At 42.6% G+C, this 20,493-nt stretch overlaps 1 protein-coding gene across 1 annotated transcript; it reads right to left on the bottom strand.

Annotated features, from left to right (window-relative positions):
• Window positions 1-2,172: 2,172 nt before the first annotated feature.
• gtf3c2 (general transcription factor IIIC, polypeptide 2, beta) lies at window positions 2,173-19,084 on the bottom strand. The gene is made up of 20 exons (XM_061092081.1): window positions 18,836-19,084; window positions 17,864-17,973; window positions 16,715-17,555; window positions 16,098-16,216; window positions 15,517-15,701; window positions 15,182-15,270; window positions 14,926-15,003; window positions 14,311-14,412; window positions 13,889-14,116; window positions 13,683-13,794; window positions 13,471-13,588; window positions 9,781-9,812; window positions 9,477-9,606; window positions 9,139-9,283; window positions 7,324-7,485; window positions 6,385-6,463; window positions 5,948-6,076; window positions 5,457-5,714; window positions 4,362-4,469; window positions 2,173-3,636 (listed from the first exon to the last, which is right to left on the bottom strand). Exons 2-20 carry the CDS (start codon window positions 17,886-17,888, stop codon window positions 3,430-3,432), a joined length of 3,147 nt encoding a protein of 1,048 aa, XP_060948064.1. The 5' UTR covers window positions 17,889-17,973; window positions 18,836-19,084; the 3' UTR covers window positions 2,173-3,429.
• Window positions 19,085-20,493: the final 1,409 nt, after the last annotated feature.

The following is a 20,493-nucleotide window of genomic DNA, read 5'->3' as shown; positions in this document are numbered from 1 at the left end:
CTCAACCAAACTCACTGCTGTACTTTACTTTGAACCAAAGATAAACCTTCATCTCTTTGCTGGAAGCGTCGGTGGAATCAGTGGAAATACGAGGATTGGTTGATGTGTAGTAGATTCGTAGTTTCTTACGATGCCGACAGCCTCAAATCTAATGTTAAGGGCTTTTTTCAGTGGTGGTTCTCTTGATAGTTTTGTTGTGTTGCAGGGTTTTTGTTTCGGTTTCCAGAGTCAAGTCGATAAACTCATCTTGAAAGCTGGTTAACAGTGAGCAGAGTATCGAGTCTGAGGGCAACAGGGATTCAGTCCCTGTTGGACGATTAGTTTGAGACTCATTCATCTCAAGCATCTGTCTCTCGTCCTGCAGCTTCAGAGGAAACGATCCATCTACAGCGTCTCTCTGTTCCCCGTCAGCTCGTCTCTCCGTCCGTCCACTCGAGTTTCCCCAAGTCACTCAACTTCACTTCTCAGTTACTTTGCAGTTTACTGATCCGTGAAGTCGGATAAATATCTGACTCAAAATGGTGCTCGTGTTTGTCAAACAATTTAGAAGAATAACCGGCACATTATTCTAACCCTTTACTAGAGGAGGATGGAATCAATGAAATGAACTGTGTTCTGTGAGGATTTGACCTGAGGGACAGGGTTTAATTTAGAAGGGAAACAAGATAATGAAAGTGGTATTTGAATGGTAGTATTTTAAATAGCATATGGTGGTGCGACTGCAGTCATCATAACAATATAATAAGAACTCATCCTGGGATTGGCCATAAATACCAGCAGCATTTCTCTGGAGCTTCATCCTCTTCCCTGCTGTTGGTTGGTCATAGTTTGGGACTCAATTGATAATCATTTCTATCATTTGCACCAATGAGAGCAGCCCATGAGCCGGTCCACATGCTTGTAGTGTTGGTGATAAGTGTTTTTTTGTTTTTAAAGAACAGGACATTGCACATTGCACACTCGTCCACTTCCATCCAGATCCAAATAGCGTGCATGGTTGTTTGCTGTTATCTAATATCATGTACAGTCAAAAGTTTCTTGTTCAACTGCCAATCAAAATGTGTTGATAGACCATGCGGACGAATCTTCTTCTTTAAAATTCTATATTTTCACCATTTCTAAGGATAAACTGTATATTTACATAATTCCTTCTCTTTAAAGTCAGAGAAAAGCAGAATATCTATATGGACCGAACAGCGATGAGTCAAAACTGAGTGAATGTAACGAAGACCAAAGCATTTCACTGAAGTTTTGATATCGTACAAACTGGCTGAAGTGTTAAACTGCAGCTAAACTCTGACAAAAGTTCATTTAATTCCAGAAAGGCTCTGTTCCTGTCTGTTCACTATGGAAGTCTCCTGTTTGAGAATGCTCTCTGTATTGTGCCCGTGACAAATGTACGTTTGTGACTGTTGTAAATATGTCAAATATTGTGTATTTTCTGTGTATGATTTTGTGTATACTTGTGTAAATACATTCACCCTCCTTGTACAATCGGCTCTTTGTCTCCGTGTCCTGGTGATGATGCGTAAACCCACTTGTCACGTCTGTGGTGTTTGATATTTCATTTTTATGTGTGTTGCAAGAGATTTTTGTAAAGTGAAATAAAAGACTGCAGATGATGGAGAGAGGCTGGATTATTACGAAGCATGAAATTAGAATCTTAATCATTTATTGAAATATTTTTCATTAAAAAAACACAACACAGAAAAACTGAATAAGAGCAGGTCCTGTACAGTCTGATACTTTTATGAATTACATTATAATATTGACAGTAATTATGATCATGACCGACGACATTATCATTGTGTTTATTAAAACTAACTCAGAAACTGTCAATTAAAGTTGTAAGTTATTAGAAAAATAGACCAACACGCATGTTTCAAACCCTTAAATTATCCTGTCACGTCTGTAAGTATTTACATATTTAAATGTTTTTGTAGATGCTGAAAAATAAATTATAATAATTTCACTGAGCTTCTTCTGCAAACTGAATTAAAATGTTTGAAATATCAGCATAACAACAGCAATAAATTCAACAGGTAAAGAAACAAACATATTCGGGGCGAAAAAGAGCTTAAAATTTCTAAACATTACATCCAACAGAGTCACAATAAAAAATATTCAAGTATTTCCACTCAGCTAAAGCCTGAGTTGTCGAGAAAAAACGACCCTGGACTTCCCCCCCGGTTTATCGCAATTATCTTTTGCTATCGAAAGCGTCTTAAGGCGAAGAGTCTGGAAACAAAACCAACACAAGTCTTTCTGATCGAGCGGCCAAGTTCAATATGACGCTGACATTCTAATAAGGCAAGAAATCTGAGAACTGAAGATCACGTGGATCACAATGGAATGTGTCGCTGGTGATGAACGAACACTTAAACTCAAAATACTGTAACAGAAACACGCACTGACCCGAAACCACTGCAGGTCGGAGGGAGACAGATTCACCTCCGAGGTTATTATTCATCCGTTTGGTTTTCAGCAGGATTATGTAAAAAAAACTAAACTCGGTGAAAGGATGAGAAACGGGCGACGACAGGAAAGGTTCGATTTTGGGGGCAGATCAAAGGATTCACTCACTTTAACACTAAGAGGTATGAAGTCTTTTGATCTTATTTCTCAGGAATTCATTAACTAGACAAATATCAGCCGTGTTCAGGGGACAGATCTATGAACATGTGCAATTTTCTTGATTGAATTGAAGTGGACTGTTGTTGTTGTTGTTAAGGAACCGATTCTTCCAACCTGGCTTATTTCCCACAGATGAAGAGGAAGAACAAAGTAGAACAACAGCCACGAGAAAAACGCGAGGTTGAAGTGAATCCTTGAAGTCGTTATGATCCTCCGAGCAAAACCATTTTAAACGTGTGTGTTGTCACTGATGAATTTGTCTCTGGAGCAAACGGCTGCAGGTGCTGAGCTCTGTTCCTGAGGTTCGACTTTACGACAGTGAGAGTTGATGATGATGAGCCGGATCCTGATTCCACCGCTGCCAACGGTCGACTCGCTGCCAAATAAAGAGAAACTGGAGCGAACAGAAACCGCACTCGATCTAGTAGGGATCAATGATAAATGAGTGTTTTAAACAAGGCACTGCCCACTGCTCCAACTGCCCAAAGTGAGAAAAGACTAAAACAATATGTCTGTGAGACGTTTGGTTCGGTCTGAGGAAGAAAAACCTTCCTGCAGCTCCACGTGAACCCCAAACACTTTCAGGCAGAATTCCAAGGGGAGGAGTTTCATGACAGTTTGTTTAAATCCTTCTGCTTGAATTTTAAAATGCTGCTAAGCCATTTGAAACATGACAAACACTAAATGTGCATTGGTGCTAATGACTCAGTTTTTTTTTGCAGGTTTGTTCCTTTTGCAGCCAAACAGCCGTGTAACAGTGTGATCCACCTTCTGATCCGGCAGCTCCGCCTCCTGCTATAGCTCCTCCTCCTCCTCCTCGGGCTGGCCGGGCGCCGTCGGGCCGGTGGGCGAGTACAGTGCGTTGAACTGGGCCTGGTTCTCCAGGATCATGTTGCTGATCTTGGGGCTGATCATGCTCCGGAGGCAGTTCAGGCGGATCAGCCCGGTCTGCCCCCCCGACGCCACCCAGGTGTGGCAGCTCATGTTGGGGTTGAAACGCACCTGAGGAGGAGAAGAAGAGGAGGAGAGGAGGAGAAGAAGAGGAGGAGGAGAAAAGAACGTTTCAAATCAGGAAAATCTTAAAATCAGAACAACACATGTGATTGAGAAGTTGTGGGACATTTAGTCGTCATTTAACTTGGATTATTCTTATTAATATGATTTAATAGTCCCTCCTGTGTGAATGACTCAGCACCCCCGTCTCCTCCTTCATGCACCCCCCCTCTCTCTTCATCACTATAAATCCTTCAGGTGTGCCTCTCTTCTTTTCTTGTTTCTCTAAAGTCACTCTCTCGCTCCGTCTCATCCATTTATCCCCTTCACACAGAAGATCCAGTCACGCAGCCGATGGCGTTGTGTTTTTTTTAGATTGTCCCGTGAAGTGTCCGTCCATCATCTTGTCCCAGAGGGCACAACCAACTCCCCCCCCCCACCACTCTGCCGCTCTTCAAATTAAACACATCAAATCCTCAAATGGCTGCTCTCCATCTACCCCCCCTCTCCTCTGAGGGTGACATTTTTCTCATTTTACACATCATTACATTCCGCTCGTCTTTATAGCCGCCCATCAGAGGAGGAGAAGGAGGGAGGGAGAGGCTCCTCTGCCATCACTTATGTCTCTTTCCTCTCCTCTTTAGAGCTGGTGTTTCTCCCTCTCTTCTTCCTCTAGGTGTTGAGGCGCAGCGGGAGTCTGATGTTGTGTCACCGTGTGTGTGTGTGTTTGATACCTTGTGCAGTGCGGCCAGCGGCAGCTCGTCCATGTTCATCTCCGTCTTCAGTTCTGTGTCTCTCATGTGTTTCCAGGTCGCCTGCTTCTGGTATCCTACAAAGCTGAGCTGGAAGTCGGAGGTGAAGATTTTCAGAGAAAGAATTAGTTTCAATAAAGCTGATGAACGAATGAATATACAGGAAGTTAGAGATTGTTGGTGAAATAAATGGTGAGATATATATGTCACTTCTGAACAATAATAATTAAAGGATCATCTGAAGTAGAAGCTCTGATATCTCTTAGTTTCCCAGATGAAATAAATCATCACAATCATTTACATATATAAACCTAATATTGACAATACACCACTGTTCACACACATACACACACTTTAACGTGTAGTCAGATACACATAGCGTAAACACACAAACATAACACATAGTTCTTCTCCTGCTTCTCAACCTCAGAATGGTTCATACTCCTTAAAAAGGGAGTCTGCCTTAGCGGACAGATAACAGGTTTTCAAACCTCTGGCTTCATGAATCACTTCATTATATTAGTTCTGAGACTCCCTCACACACACACACAGCGGACAGATTAGACTAGAGGTTTTCATGCCTTTCTCACAGTTTTTTATGACCTCACTTCACTTCACACACACATAAAATAAGCACACACGCGAGGCAATATGCTCATGAACTCTAGTAACCGACACCGCTTGCACGTCATCACGCAACGCCAGGAGGACGACCCGACGAGATCCGACCAATCCCAATCCAAGAAGAACCTCTGTCAAGCCCAGTATCGATATATAAGCTTTGTGCGCACTCTGACTAAACGCCATTTTTCCTGTACAGGATCAGTGGACCATGCATGATCATTTGCTAGACACCGCAGTTTCCTGACCTGTGACCTCTGAATAAACCTGCTTAATTTTAACTTGAGAACGACGCCTCCTGCCTTTGATTTCCACCCGCAACACTAATCTGGTCTTTTATTGACCTTTTCAATCCTTTAATTACTCAGTTGTTCTAATGTGTTGCCGGTGGTGAGGCCCTTTGTGAGTTTGGCTTTGAGGAGGTGAACAGATTCAGATTCTTCTCAGTCTACGCACCATGTTGCTGTCGGAGTGGTGAAGGCAGTATTTCTTCGCAGCCTCTTTGTACGTCTGGAACCGCAGAGGCAGACTTGTGTTGTTTCGACCTCTTCGTCCTTCTCTTCCGTTTTCACTAACGCTCTCATCCCCTGCTTCGGAGCCAGGATCTTGTTCTCCCACCTCTCCTCCTCCCTCCTCCTCCTCCGCTGCTCCTCCCGTCTCGGGAGTTGCTTCCTCAGTTGTAGCGTGAGGCACCAGAGTCGTTATGTATACGGGCTGAAGAAACAGGTTCAAGAAAAGGAGTGTCGTCTTATTTTATCAGACAATATAACATATTCAAAAGTAGTGTTTTAACTGTAAGGTTTATGTTGTGACAGTTATTTTAAAAGAATGTGTATATTTTTATTTCAGGTGTTTAATAATACAGGAAACACAGATGTGGTGGAGGTGTCCGAATATCATTTTAAAAACAGAATTAGTTAGGACAGAAAAATAAACTGTAAACTTACAAATCGTCTCTCGATCGTGCGTTTGACGTACGGAGAGCTGTGGGTTATCGGAGGCAAAATGGCGAGGATCAACTCGCCGAGGCTGTCTGCTGTCACCACGCTGTTCAACCAATCAGTGTAAGATATGGACTGCAGGAGAACAGAAACAGACCAATCAGCACTGCCCAGTGGTTTTCTCTGGAGTTACTGCCACGCTCTCACGAACATGGTGAAATGAAGAAAGGTTTTTTGGCCCAATATGAACCGACTGTAACTTTCAGGGGAGAAAACGAAACAAGCTACAGTGAAATCAAGACATTTAAAGAGAGTTTGAGGTAGAAGAACAAATTAACATCTTGATTTGTCTGAAATCATCAAAAGACCAAAACTGTGACATACATATTCATCATTAGAGGGTTGATAGATAAGTAGAAGTTGAAATACTGAGTCACACTCACCCACAGGCTGCCGGTCCGAGGAACTGCGTAGACAGCTTGCATGTAGTGGTCAAAGAAGTGGACTCCGTGGTAACCCTTCCTAAATAAATTAAAAAACATAAGGAAAGGAGAAATGTTGGGTTCATAAAAACCGTCTGATTCTTCCATCGCTTCAATCTTAGATGCTAATTACAGACAAAGCTCATCCCCCTCTAAGGCACAACATGGGTCAAAAATGACCCGTATAGACTTACAGTGTTATTTCATGCACGGCTGAGTGTTTCTTTGCTATATTTTTGGAAATCTAATTATTTCATCATTTAATATTCAAAGTATTCATTAAATATCTTGTTTTTGATTACCACAAATCATTATTTTCATTTTATCTTTCATAATTTATTAACTAAAATAGTTTTTGTATTTTTAAATCAAGTTTACACACATGGGTCAAAAATGACCCGATGGAGTTTAAATTGTAAATATCTTTGTAATACATTTATTTCATCATTCAGAATTTCAGGAATTCCTCAATTAACTTGTTTTTGATCATCACAAATTCTTACTTTCATTTGTCCTTTTTTACTTTTTTAATAAAAAACATTTTTGTATCACTACCCTTCCATGGGTCAAAAATGACCCGTATTAATTTCACATGTTATTTCATGCATGGCTGTGCTTCTTTGCTATATATTTTAAAATATATTCATTTAATCATTTAATATTTCAAAGTATTCATTAAAATATCTTGTTTTTGATTACCACAAATCATTATTTTCATTTTCTCTGCCTTCATTTTTGAACTAAAATAGTTTTTGTATTACTTCATCAAGTTTACACAAGTTTACACAACATGGGTCACTTTTGACCCATGTTGTGGGTCAGAGGGTAACACGACGAAGGTCCTGGAACAGAAGTGTTACGTGTGAAGTTCAGGGAGGTTAAACAGAAAAGCTTTCTTACGCTACGTAGGCGGCATCCTGGGCTAACAGGTAGCCCGGCGCATTCAGTGGCCAGTGGATTTCATTGGTCAGGTAGCGTTTCTGAACAGTGACTGGGTGGTCCAGCCTCTTCAGGTCCCACGTCTTCATGTAGCGATCTTCTCCTGCGGTCACCAACAGGTTCCTGAGACGAGCAGACACAGAGTTTGACAACTTGAAAGACGCAAAGAAGAGTCCGTGTCCGTTTTTTGATTGACTGGTGAGAAACAATACAGGATTTTTTTCCCGCCAGAGGAGAAAGGCTTGAACGCTGATCTGAAATGCATCATCGCAGCAGCATTGATCACATGTGACAGCCGCGTCTGCCGGAGAACAAATGAAGACAGAGCAATCAATGCAGCCTGAGAGAGAGAGAGAGAGAGAGAGAGAGAGACAGAGAGAGACAGAGAGAGAGAGAGAGACAGAGAGAGACAGAGACAGAGAGAGACAGAGACAGAGAGAGACAGAGAGAGAGAGAGACAGAGAGAGAGAGACAGAGAGAGAGAGACAGAGAGAGAGAGACAGAGAGAGAGACAGAGACAGAGACAGAGACAGAGACAGAGACAGAGACAGAGACAGAGACAGAGACAGAGACAGAGACAGATAGATAGATAGATAGATAGATAGATAGATAGATAGATAGATAGATAGATAGATAGATAGATAGATAGATAGATAGATAGATAGAGAGAGAGAGAGAGAGAGAGAGAGAGAGAGAGAGAGAGAGAGAGAGAGAGAGAGAGAGAGAGAGAGATAGATAGATAGATAGATAGATAGATAGATAGATAGATAGATAGATAGATAGATAGATAGATAGATAGATAGATAGATAGATAGATAGATAGATAGATAGATAGATAGATAGATAGATAGATAGATAGATAGATAGAGAGAGAGATAGATAGATAGGGTAGTTTTATCTCTTTCAACATGGCTGTGTAATTAAAAAGCAGTGATCCAGACACGATGTCTCTCTCTCTCTCTCTCTCTCTCTCTCTCTCTCTCTCTCTCTCTCTCTCTCTCTCTCTCTCTCTCTCTCTCTCTCTCTCTCTCTCTCTCTCTCTCTCTCTCTCTCTCTCTCTCTCTCTCTCTCTCTCTCTCTCTCTCTCTCTCTCTCTCTCTCTCTCTCTCTCTCTCTCTCTCTCTCTCTCTCTCTCTCTCTCTCTCTCTCTCTCTCTCTCTCTCTCTCTCTCTCTCTCTCTCTCTCTCTCTGGGGAGGTGAACGACAACATTAATTATCTACAGGAATGTATGTAAACAAACCAGCAGACAGACGGGAGTGAAATAATTGTTTGTTTTTACTCCTGGTGGGTCTGTCTTGCATTTTAGAGTGTCATTACCTTATTAATACCAATTTAACCTTATCCAAAAAAAGTGTAAAAATGCAACAAAGGTAAGAGTCCCTTTAACACAACCATTCACTATTCATGAGTCATAATTCTCTGTGATGCAGTGACAAGCTGAGTTGTTGATAAATTACAGGTTTTCGGACTCAGAACAAGTCAGAACAATTTATATAGAGAGCGATTCGATGACGTTAAATGAGTCAACAGCTTGGCACGAGAACGGATGACCAGGTGAAAACAGACATAAATGGAAAATGTAATAGTCCTTTTATGAATCTTACACTATGATTAACAAGCAATCAGTTACTTCATGAGTCTGAGTGAACATTTGTGCCAAATTTGATAGGATTCTCTCGAGGTGTTCTGAAGATTTCGTGTTCAAAACAATGGAATGGCAGACAACCTGGAAATCGCCGGCAAGGGGACATAAGTGAACAGAACCTGAGATTTACCTGGAGGCGGGACAGAAGGCCAGCGCCCGGACGGCGTGATCGTGAGCCAGTAAGCATCGGAAGGGAAGCAGCGTCAGCGAGCCGTCCGACTCTCGCATCTGCAGCAAAGACGACTTCGTGGACAGATCCCAAAGGCCGACGACACCTGGAGACAGACACCAACACGAAGACAATAAGGGATTATATCATTCCAACGTGCAGCAGACGCCAGTGAATCATGTTTGTGTTCCTCAGGACTCGTACAGATGAACCTGGAGGGAACCAGGCTGCTCATTTGTTCCGTCTTTCAGACACTGAACCAATTCGTCAAGAAACATCCGCAAGAAATCAATTCATACCGTCGTAGAATCCAATAGCTATTATATTGTGTGGTTTCTCAGGCAGCCAGGCCATAGACAGGACCTGTCCACTGTGCTGCTGCCGAGGGGCTTTGAGGGAGCCGAGCTTCAGCGTCAACACGGCGTCCGCCTGCAGAACAACAGGAAGCACCACAACAAACAGCTTCAGATACAACAACGCACAGAGGGATGATACATTCTATCGTTGGGTTTTGTCTTATACTTTATATAACGTTACGTTTTAAATCAGCTTATGTGAAAATGGATCAGATTTAACAGGGAGAGGACTGGGACAGGGCCTTACCTGGTAGATCGGCAGCTGCTGGTTTGCATTTCCTGTGGAAAGACACATAAATCACCATTGTTAATGTGTTTATTATTGCTGATTATTAAAACTAAGCATTCAAATCAGATCAATTTCATAGAACAAAAAGCTGGAATTGAGCTTTAGATGTAAATTTGCTTCACGTCCACTGGTTTAAACCATTTAAAAATCAGTTTTAAGTAAATCCAAAGTGTTAATACAGTTTTGACTGGAAGACTAATGTGGGTTTCATCCATACACAATATGGCAGCTCTCAAAAGTGAAGCCTAATAATCTTGAGCGCCCCCTGGTGGTTGGCATTTTCACACCGCTTAATCTCTCAGCTCAAAGACAGGCTGTGTGTGATGAGTACACTTTGATGTGACTGATGATGTAGATTATCTGGCATCATAAACAGGGTTTGGGTTTAATTAATATTAATGCAGTTAATGTTAACCTCATCTAAACCAAACACCACCTGCAAACTCACATCCTCAATTCCTGAAGAGGAACAACAGAGATAATGAATAAAGGTACCACACACACTAAAACACATTCACTTGGCCTCCCTGTGACCCCCCCCCCTTCCAAAAATAAGTCCTGGATGATTGACAGCGTGGGGATACACGAGGTGTCAGCTACTAGGCCTTAAATTCATAGCTTCCAACACTAACAACTGGCTCGGTGATGCATCTTCTTTGTCATTTCAATTATAGATCCTTGTCTGATGGAGAACGGAACTGTAAATTATGTGCATTCACTTCGCCGTCTCACATTCTCCCTTTTGTCTTTTTCCTCCTCCTTCCTCTCGTCGCCACTACACACACAAACGCACACACACACAGACACAAACCTACATCCAACCCCCGACAATTCTGCAGCTCCAGCAGCCTTCTCTTCTCAGTCACTTGCTCGTTCATTCTGGCGACTGGGCGGACAAAAGCCATTTATAATTATCTGTCGCAAACAGCGCCGGGCCGGTGGGGAAGACAGGCCCACGCCCGGGTTTAACCCCCCGCCCCCAACCCAAGCCAATTTCACCCGTAACCCTTTCAGCCGGTACGGAAACACAGAGAAATCATTTCCACGGAGGAAACTAATCTGTTTTCAATTAGAACTCATCTTTTACGGCTAAGAGAAGCAAGAAAAAACGCTATAAAGAATTCACTGGTCATTTTTTCCCCTGGTTTCACTCGGTGCTTTTACCTTCTCACCCGTGTCCGCTCTCTGGAGTCATTTCAACATATGAGATGAATAAAAACAACAGTCAAGTCTTTAGAATAAAGGTCAGCAGATCAAAATGACATGTGACTGCAGAGCCAGCGAACAAACTATGGAGGACTCAAGAAATTCTACTGACAACCACCACATGATGAGTTTGTGTGAGTGTGTCTCTTTGCAGGATTTCACTAAAGCATGATGGAAGGATCCAGGACGGGTCAGGAAAGAGACGTTTACATTATGGTCTGGATCCAGATCAGAGGGCGAATCCTGGATGTTTTTTCATGTTCTTTAACATCTGGCATTTTTCAGATTTCATGGATCTCGTTGAAAAACATTCCTGCATATTTCTAGATGCTCCTCAAGGTTTCTTGTAAGAACCAATCCACTGGTTGACCTCATCTCTCTGAGGCTCAAGTGCAAACAGCAGCCATTTACATTTTTATATAGACTGACCACCAGGATACAACTGGTGTGGTTTTATATCGAGTTGGTGGCAGCAGCCACTGAAGACATCGAGATCCCGTCTTCTGTATATCTGGTAAATTTAGCGATGATAATAACAACAGATGGTAGATATTCTAGAAGCTAAATACAATATTTTTAGACTTTCAAGGTATACGCGAGTAATTTAGAATTTACTAAGTATATTCCTAATGTGGGGAACACCTTGAGGCAGCGTTTATACAAATGTATATATGACCATATTGAGAAGGTTAGTTTAAGTCCCAGTCCAAGTCCAAGCCCGGCTCTGTGGTCGTCAGTCTGTGTGTTCAGGACACAGCGTCTTCTAATGTGAGCGCTCTGCAACCTTTCTATCCAATAACCATAACCTATGGTTGGAAGCGAGCGGCTGACACAGTCGCTCTGTGGAAACAGACCCAATGACCCGTGGCCACAAAATAAAATGGAAACTATCGGCCAAGCAGCTACGGGGGAAAAGGGAAAAACTAAGAGTGGAAATGTCAGGGTTTATAGAGCTTTCATGTCCCGACTACAGCCCTGAAAGTATTTACTAATCATAAAACCAAGTGTAATTCATTGGAATCATCCAATACAACGTTTGTCAATTAAATACCAACACACAGTGCTCTACAACTTTAGTAAAGACACATGTGTCCTCAAATAATCCTTCATTAATCGTAATGAAGGTAAAAGTTTGAAATAATCGTGATCAGCGCAGCTCGATGACATCGATCAGAGAGTTAATAACATTTAATAAGTATTTAACCTCATGTGAATCATGAGAGATTCTGTGGTTTAAAACTGTGAGAATAAAATTCAGCATGAAAAAATCTGCACACAACAATCTTCATGTTACACAACCACAGACGAGTGTGGATGGGATGTGAGAAGGTTGTGTTGCTCTAATCTCAAGTGTTTTCAGATGCTGCTGTCTCAGACTGGTGTAGTGGTTCAGATCAGTCCGGGCCTGAGGGCAGTCGCAGGCAGATCAACACACAAATGTGTAGATATATAAACAGCTTTGTGTGCATGATGGATGAGGCCCACGAGGTCGCCATTAATCTCATTCACACAGCGTTCCATCAGCGGAGCCCCAGAGGCAGCTGACACAGGGATCTGAATGGACTGGACCACAGGCCCCCCCCATCCATAATGTCAGCATATATACACTCCTGGAGCTGTGTGTGTGTGAGTGTGTGTGTGTGTGCAGATCTCTCAGAGGAGCGATTCACTTCTCCCCTTGTTGAAGCAGCATTAAACTGTTTGATAGCCTCCGAGCACACCACACAGACACCCCCCCCCCCCTTGTGGACACTGTCCTTCTATTGAATATGATATCTGGTTCAGTTAATGATGTCCATGACCGGTGTGACGCTGTTTGATGGATTTCATACTTAGGTTTGAGTTAATCACGTTATTGATGAACGCCTGTAGATGAAAATCCTCAAATCATCACAACGGCTCAAACTGTTTATTGATTAGTCCATCTTCAGAAAATGAATCAGCAAGTATTTTGATAGACAATTAATCATTGAAGCCTTTTTCTGCTTTTCTCAGATTTTGATGATTGTAAACTGAATATTTTAAGATTTTTACTCATCATCACACAAGAGTTTGGCTATTGTTCAATTCTCTTCGGATATGTTTTGGACCAAAGCAGATTCACCAGGTAATTGAGAAAAAAAATCAATAATCATAATAATAAATGTCACAATTCACTTTCCCTCTTTAAAGTTCCACCAGCCTCTGCATCTTCTCTTGACTTTATTAATTGACATTTTATAGGTGATCCAGAAATCCCCACTAATTGAGCTCTGTGGTGCTGCAGTCACGTGTCTCCACAGGAAACAGCAGGAATCACAACATGGACAGACCCACTGCAGGCTTTAGAAAGACAACACTGCCCTCTGCTGAGCACCCAGACACACTGCACCGTCTGGGTGCGTGAATCTGCTCGAGTCAGGACCTTTTTTTAGGGTTAAGGAGGTTGAGTCTCAGTCTCACCAGGGTCCGGGAGCTTCTTGTTGGACTGCAGCGCGGCCGGGTGGGGGAGGCTGTAGATGGTGACCACGCCGGACGAGGAGGCAGCAGCTAGAAGACCGAGCCTGGGCAGGAACGGAGCCTTCGGAGGCGCACAGTAAAAAAACGTCACTTAATGTTTAGCTATAAACACCAAATCAAATCTACTGGTTTGTCCAAGGAGTCACTTTTCTCACCTTTCTGCCACAGCTGGGGAGCTCCCAGCCTCCAGCAGGACACCACTTCAGATTCCAGATGAAGCCTTTGTCCTGAGCTAAGCCGTAAGCGAGAGCCGGCTGAGAGTCCGGGCTGCAGAGACCAGACGGAGGTAAAGACCCAGAACAAGAGGCATCACAACAAGCAACGGAGCAGGAAACACTACAGTTTGAAACTTCCTGTGTACCTGCTGTTGTACTCCATGTTGCCCATGTCCCACAGCTGAATGAGTCCAGGTCCCGTGTAGGTCTTGTTGACGTAGTGCTGGTCGTCCATGCCTCGATGGCAGGCCACAGCGAGGTACTGTGTGGCCGGAGCTCCATCCGGGGTCGGGCACCACTCCATGGCCCAGACCGGCCCCCCCGCATTCAGCAGCATGTCCCAGCGTTCTGTGTGAGCAGGCACCGCCTCAAACCTGGTGAGGAACATTCACAGAAAAGCTTTAGAAACAAGAACAAAGGACTATTGTCTCCATTTACCTTAAAAAAATACCAGATCTGACTTTTAGATCAACCAGATTCACATATACTTCTATAACTAGTGTTCAACCAAGATTGTCCAGTGGATCATTTCAGTAGGAATCAATGTTTGGATGAAGATCTTTCTCACCTGTTGAGACTTTGAAAAGACGCCTCCTCCTCGGCGAGGCCGGCTCTGGACACTTTGAAAGCAGCTGAACGAAGCTCCTGAGGAAGATACTTCTCCACATCACTGAGTCCCATGGAAGACACATGAAACATACAGTTAATGAACCTGTACAAGAGGTTCAAGACACTAACCAGGGCACAACTCAGACAAGACTAGAGTTTTTAAGTTCCCAATCAAATCAGAATTGTTTTTTTTCCATTTCAGCAATTATCTATCATATTGTTTTATTGGCGCTCGTTTAATCACGTAATGTTTTTTGCATCTTCTTCTTCTCCAGTGGTTAAACAGCAGCTGACTGGAGATTATTACAACTCCTAGGAGCAGTCAATGGAAATGTACCAAAATATTCATTTTCTTTTTTCTCATTTCACGAAAATCTGGTAGAATTTTCAATTAATTTGAATGGTAACCATCTTAACTGTGGTTGAGATACACAAGTCACAAATTGTCTGACATGCAACAACTGACTGTGATGCTACAGTTGGGATATAACCAATGTCCAGTTAAAAACACAGCACAAGAAACATCCATCTATTTACTTCCTGCCCCTCAAAAACAGCATTGAAGGGGAAATACCTTTGAGATACGAGGTGCCAGTTACTGGTGGAGGGAACCCACTCTGGGAACACCCAGCTGCTGTAGTGCTCCTCGCGGCTACAAACACACAAACATATCACATCACATACCAGATAGATAGATAGATGGATACTTTATTAATCCTGAGGGAAATTTAGATAACATACCATGAATGTGTTGGGGGAACAAATAACAAACCAGTTAAATTATCAACACTAGAAACAACCACACTGCAGCAGTACCTGCAGCTACTCACAATTTCTTGGTCGTCTCAAAGTTGCTCCAAACACTCCCCATGATTCTCATGGTGAGCCCGTTGTTGGTTTTGGCATTGGAGTAAATCTGCTGGAGAGAAGACAACGAATTTACAGCCCAGTTACATATAGAGAAGTCAGAGATGAGGATTTTATCCAACAGGACTTCAATTCCATTTAAATAGTGATTATTTATGACTTTATACAGTTGTGGAGCCTCTGATCTCTATGAACAGATTCTTAGATAAGGATTCAACTTTATTGTCACTGCACAGAGTAACAAGTACAACGAAATTGTTTTTTTCAAAGAAACAGGAAACATCAGAAAACCACTAACATTGTTCCTGTTGATAGGAAAACCTCCTGGACGTCCTCCGGCGTTCCTGAAGTCCGAATCTGACTCTTCATCTTCTTCCTCTTCCATCTCCTCAACCTCGTCTTCTTCAGCACCAGGCAGAAAGTCATCATCATCGTCGTCGCTGCTGTTAGAAGCACGCCGTTTCCTTTTCTTACCTTTAGCCGCTGCAAAGAGGAAACATTGATGTCAGGCTACGTAACTTCTCCCCTGAGAAGTTTACGACTTATATTGGACTAACGTTGTGGCCTGTGAGGTGGTTTTCCTCAGAGCACAAAATGAATTCAAACAGAAAAATACAAAAACATATAATTAAAGGAAATATCAATTTTGGGAAGTTCACTTATTTTCTTTCTGTCCATGTATTAGTTGAGAAGATTGACACTCCCCTGAAATATGCAGCTACAGCCTGGTTTAGCATAAAGTCTAGAATCAGAGGCTAACAGCTAGCTAAGCTTTCTGCAAAGTTAAAAACAAGACTTAGTTGGAAAAAGGTTTCAACCACATTGAGATGGACCCGTCAGTCAAGTGGGAAACGATTACCAGCAGGACTGTCCCAGTACCTTTGTTTCCTTTGGGACCTTTCGCCTCTTTGTTGACTTTACTATTGGCACCAGGCTGGGAATCATCATTGGGATTACCAAACACCTCTTTTGCCAGAATCTGGAGGTACTTCAAGGCTCTGGAAGAGATTAATCACATTATTCTAGATTAGATTGATTAGATCGCCATTTCAGACTTTACCTACGTTACCTTTTAAGTTTAAATAGGCTCTGACTGACTCTTTCTATGCACAACAGTTAACACAAATGTTTACTGAGAAAAGGCACAAAACAAAGGTTGATTTGGGTTTTTTAAGAATGTACATTGGATCCTTCAAATAACTAGAAATACCACACGGTGGTTGTATGCCTACGCCAACCAGTGCACCGTCAGTCACCATAATGCTTTGTGAGGTCACAACATCCTTAACATCTGACTTTTAACCACCAAAATCCAATCAGTTCATGCTTAGGTCAAATTAAACATTTGCACAAGATTTTAAGAAATTCCCTGAAGGCATTGTTCAGTTATCGTGTTCACAATTGTGGGAAAGTGAAAATGTCATAATGCCTCTGGCCACTGTGGTTAAATACGACACGCATACGTAGTTTGTAATTCAGTAAATCTGATGACTCACGCTGTAGCTGCACCTCTCCTGCGGCGGCCGCCCGGTCCGAGCGCCTCCTCAGGTGGAACTGCATCTTCTCCCTGAGCCTCCTCAGCTGGTGCTTCTGCCACCAGCTGAGGAGGCTGCTTTTTCACGTACTTCCTCTTCGGCTTTGGCGTCCCATTTTCCTGCTCCACAGCTTGTTCAGCTCCATCCTCTCCAGCTGCCAGGCCCCCATCAGCGACGGGAGTTTTACTGGCTGAGGTTTTTTTAGCGGGAGTCTTTTTAGCGGGAGTCTTTTTCGCAGGAGTCTTTTTCGCAGGAGTCTTTTTCGCAGGAGTCTTTTTAGCGGGAGTCTTTTTTGGGGGAGACTCTTTTGCAGAAGAGTCTTTTGCGGGAGACTCTTTTGCAGAAGGGTCTTTTGCGGGAGACTCTTTTTGGAGAGAATCTTTTGCGGGTGTCTTTTTCGCTGGAGTCTTTTTCGCGGGAGTCTTTTTCGCTGGAGTCTTTTTCGCTGGAGTCTTTTTCGCGGGAGTCTGTTTTGCCGGACTCTGTTTTGACGGGGTCCTCTTGGCTCTCACTGCCTTTTTCGGAGTTTCCTCTGAGGCTTTTCCATCAGACTCTTGAGCTGCTTTATCTGTTGCTTCTTTTTCTTTATCTGCAGCAGGTTGTGTCGCATTTTCAGCATCTTCACTCTTTGGCGGAGTGGTTTTAGAAGGTGTACTTCTCCCCCCCGAGCGCTTTCTAGGTGATTTTGTCTCAGTCGACTTATCATCAGTTTCAAAATCAGTATATTTGGAATTTTTCTTCCGTTGCCGTCCTCTTGAGCTGGGGGTTAATTCCTGATTCTGCTCTGATGGCTTCTCTTGCCCTGTGAGGACAGTGACAGTGTTATTCCACAGTTGTACAGGACATTATATAAGGGAAACAATATACGATAATACATATATAATTCTACATTATATGGCAGATGACACGGTAATTAATCATTTGTATTCTTTAATTACTATTTTGTGCAAATTTAAAGTGTTTAAGCACAAAAACTCACATAGAACGCATAACTCCGCCAAAGCCCAACAGACAAAAACATAAGCTCCTTCGCGGACATAATAATAATGTGACATTTCACGTGACTTAACGATTTAAGCCTATAAGATAGCGAGTGAAAAAAGCAGAAACCTGGTCCAGGGTCAGTGGACTCCATCAGCTCTGGGGTTGTCGTGCTGTCGCTGTCTGACCTGGTGCCTCCTCATGTGTGGAGCAGGTTCCTTCTCCCTCCGGCTCGGCTGCTGCTCCGAGAAGAAACACAGAACCAAGACAAACATTTAGTGACTTACTGGGTGAACCTGAATGTTTGTCAAATTAAACCACACATGTTTCCTTTAAGTGAGTGTGACTGTAATTATGCAGTAATATGTCATCATATTCCCAGTTTGTTCTGCTTCGGTCCCAACTCACTTTCTCGGAGAAGCATACATTGGCCTTAACTCTAAGTTTGATTACACACCTTTTAAAACACGATGTTCTGTATCGTGGACATACATGGACCATGAATCCTTTGATGCTGAACCGTAAACAAACAACTCCACTCAGTGTCAGTGATCAAAGATCAAAGGATTCTTTATTTCTTCTTATTTTCTTCTTGTAGAGAAACAAACCAAAAAATAACAATTCCTTTGATCTTTGACCACTGTTACTGCAGGAGTGGAGTTGTTTGTTCTAATAATTAGATGAACCAACAACACAATTCAGACTTCACATGGAAACTCCTCCTCCTGACAAACCAGAGCTCGTCCACCAAAGTGACAGTTTTATTGTCTCTTCCGCTTTGACACAAACACACGAGTCACACGTTCACTACTATAACACAATCTGGATGTTTCGAATCCCCTCAATGATTCGGCATTAATGTTATTAATGTATAACTGAGACAAACCGATGGAAGTCGCTTGTTCTCGCGGTGACTCGCATCTTTCCCGCAGCCACGCTGTTAAGCTAGCAGCTGCTGCTAAAGCTAACTTGTGACAGTGGTCGAGCGGAGTGTGGCAATTCTGTCTGTCCCGGTAGATCTGCGGTAGTGTTGGGAATCGAACCCCCGGCACCGGGAGTCGTCCATGCCGGTGACGACTCCCGGTGCCGTATATAACTCACCCTGCCGGGCTGCGGGGCTCTCTGCCCCGGTGGCGGAGGCGGAGAGGCGGCGCACTGAACCCGGGAAGCTGGGCTCAGGTCCCGCGGTATCGAATCCCGATGTTCGCCGAGCGGGACCGGCCCCGTGGAGACTGTCCGGAGCCGGGCACACAGCAGCGAGGCTCGCCCCCGGAAGAAGCTCCCTCACCGGGAAGGAAGAGCAAACATCTCCGGTGTTGATCGGGTCGATTCTCGCGGATTTCAGCCACACTCACAGCGCCATGTTGCCGCTCCACACCGCCCCCTACCGGCTGACAGGAGACCGGGATCCTCTGCAGCAGCCGCGGGTTCAAACCTCACCGACTCCACTCATCGTTTATTGATTGATTGAATATTTATTTAAGCCTCGGAAAACACATTGAGGAATAAGACCCTCACTTACAATGGTGCCGAGGGTACAATAAAGAGTTGATACATTTAAGAGTTAATACATTGAATAAAAAAGAATGAAATAAATATGCATATATATATACAGTAATACAAGGTATAAAAAATTTGTCATTATAAAATAATATGTTTATAAGCGTCGTGCTGGTTTTTTAATCTTATTTACACCAGTTTATTACCTTTTATCTCACATACTGTCTTAATGTCTTTTATGTGAACTCGTAAAGCACCGAGATGTATTTCATGTGTGAAAGATGAAATAAGAATAAACGTTTGTTGGTTAATTGGTTGGATGTTGATTGGTTAGTTACTGGTTGATTGGCTGTTGGTTAGCTGTTGATTGGTTGTGTTAGTTTTTCGACATTTTCGTTGACTTCTTATTGAATTATGTGTGAATCTTGATGACAAAGACATATTAAGGGGTTCGGTATCGATCAGTGTGTGAAGATCTGTATACAAATCTAGTATTCTATTAGAATGTGTTTTCATTAGGGGGATTGTTGACCTTGGAGGAGATGTGTACTGTACTGAGTGCCACTCTAGTTCATATATTTTGTCTAGGTCTTAGTTGTTACATAATGCTTCTATGTTGTCAAAATCTAGAAACACTAAATATTAGCTCACAGTAAAAACATCACAGAGGACACAGAGGCAAACGGACCATTAATTAAACTTTTAATTTTCTGTTGTTGTATCACTGCTGGAACTATGAAACAGCAGCACATCACTTCTAAAAAAGTCATAACATATTGATTTACAGAGGTTTTAAAGACTTTTACTTGAGTAGAGATGATATACCACAAAAAGAAAACTGCTTTCTATTACTGAATCTTAATTAAATCTGGTCTAGACAATATATATATATATTTATATGTTTTATCTGTATGAATGTTGGTGATGAGGCACTAAGACATGACAACAGTGTTTCGATGCACGGAGCTTCTTCACTGTCGATCGTTTAAAAACACAACTTCTGCCCCAACATCACAGCTATGACGGCCATCTTTTTCACAAGATGCTAGTTCTGGAGGTCGAGACCAAATCAAAGAGTTCAACCCACGATTTTACACATTTTCCCTAAACACATTGAGTCACAGTGTCTGCAGGGGGTCGATTAAACAACATTCAATAACTTGAGGAGCTCTGACCTTCGCCGAGGCCCAAACGTCTCTTACATTCAATTAAGCTGCACCAAGTTTCACTCACTCACAATTCTCAGTTCCCTTAACATC

This window comes from Limanda limanda, chromosome 18 (assembly GCF_963576545.1).
Source record: "Limanda limanda chromosome 18, fLimLim1.1, whole genome shotgun sequence".
Taxonomy (NCBI): domain Eukaryota; kingdom Metazoa; phylum Chordata; class Actinopteri; order Pleuronectiformes; family Pleuronectidae; genus Limanda; species Limanda limanda.
Note: the sequence above shows the minus strand (reverse complement) of the source record. Positions and strands in the feature narration are given on the sequence as shown.

Bases quoted from the DNA above. Each gene is read 5' to 3' on its own strand.
- gtf3c2 (XM_061092081.1), bottom strand. From the start codon at position 17,888: ATGGAGTCCACTGACCCTGGACCAG. The intron at 16,217-16,714 runs GTGAGTCATCAG...AATCTCTTCCAG, and splicing joins AGGAGAGGTGCAGCTACAGC to AGCCTTGAAGTACCTCCAGA. The intron at 14,413-14,925 runs GTATTTCCCCTT...CATGGGACTCAG, and splicing joins TGGCACCTCGTATCTCAAAG to TGATGTGGAGAAGTATCTTC.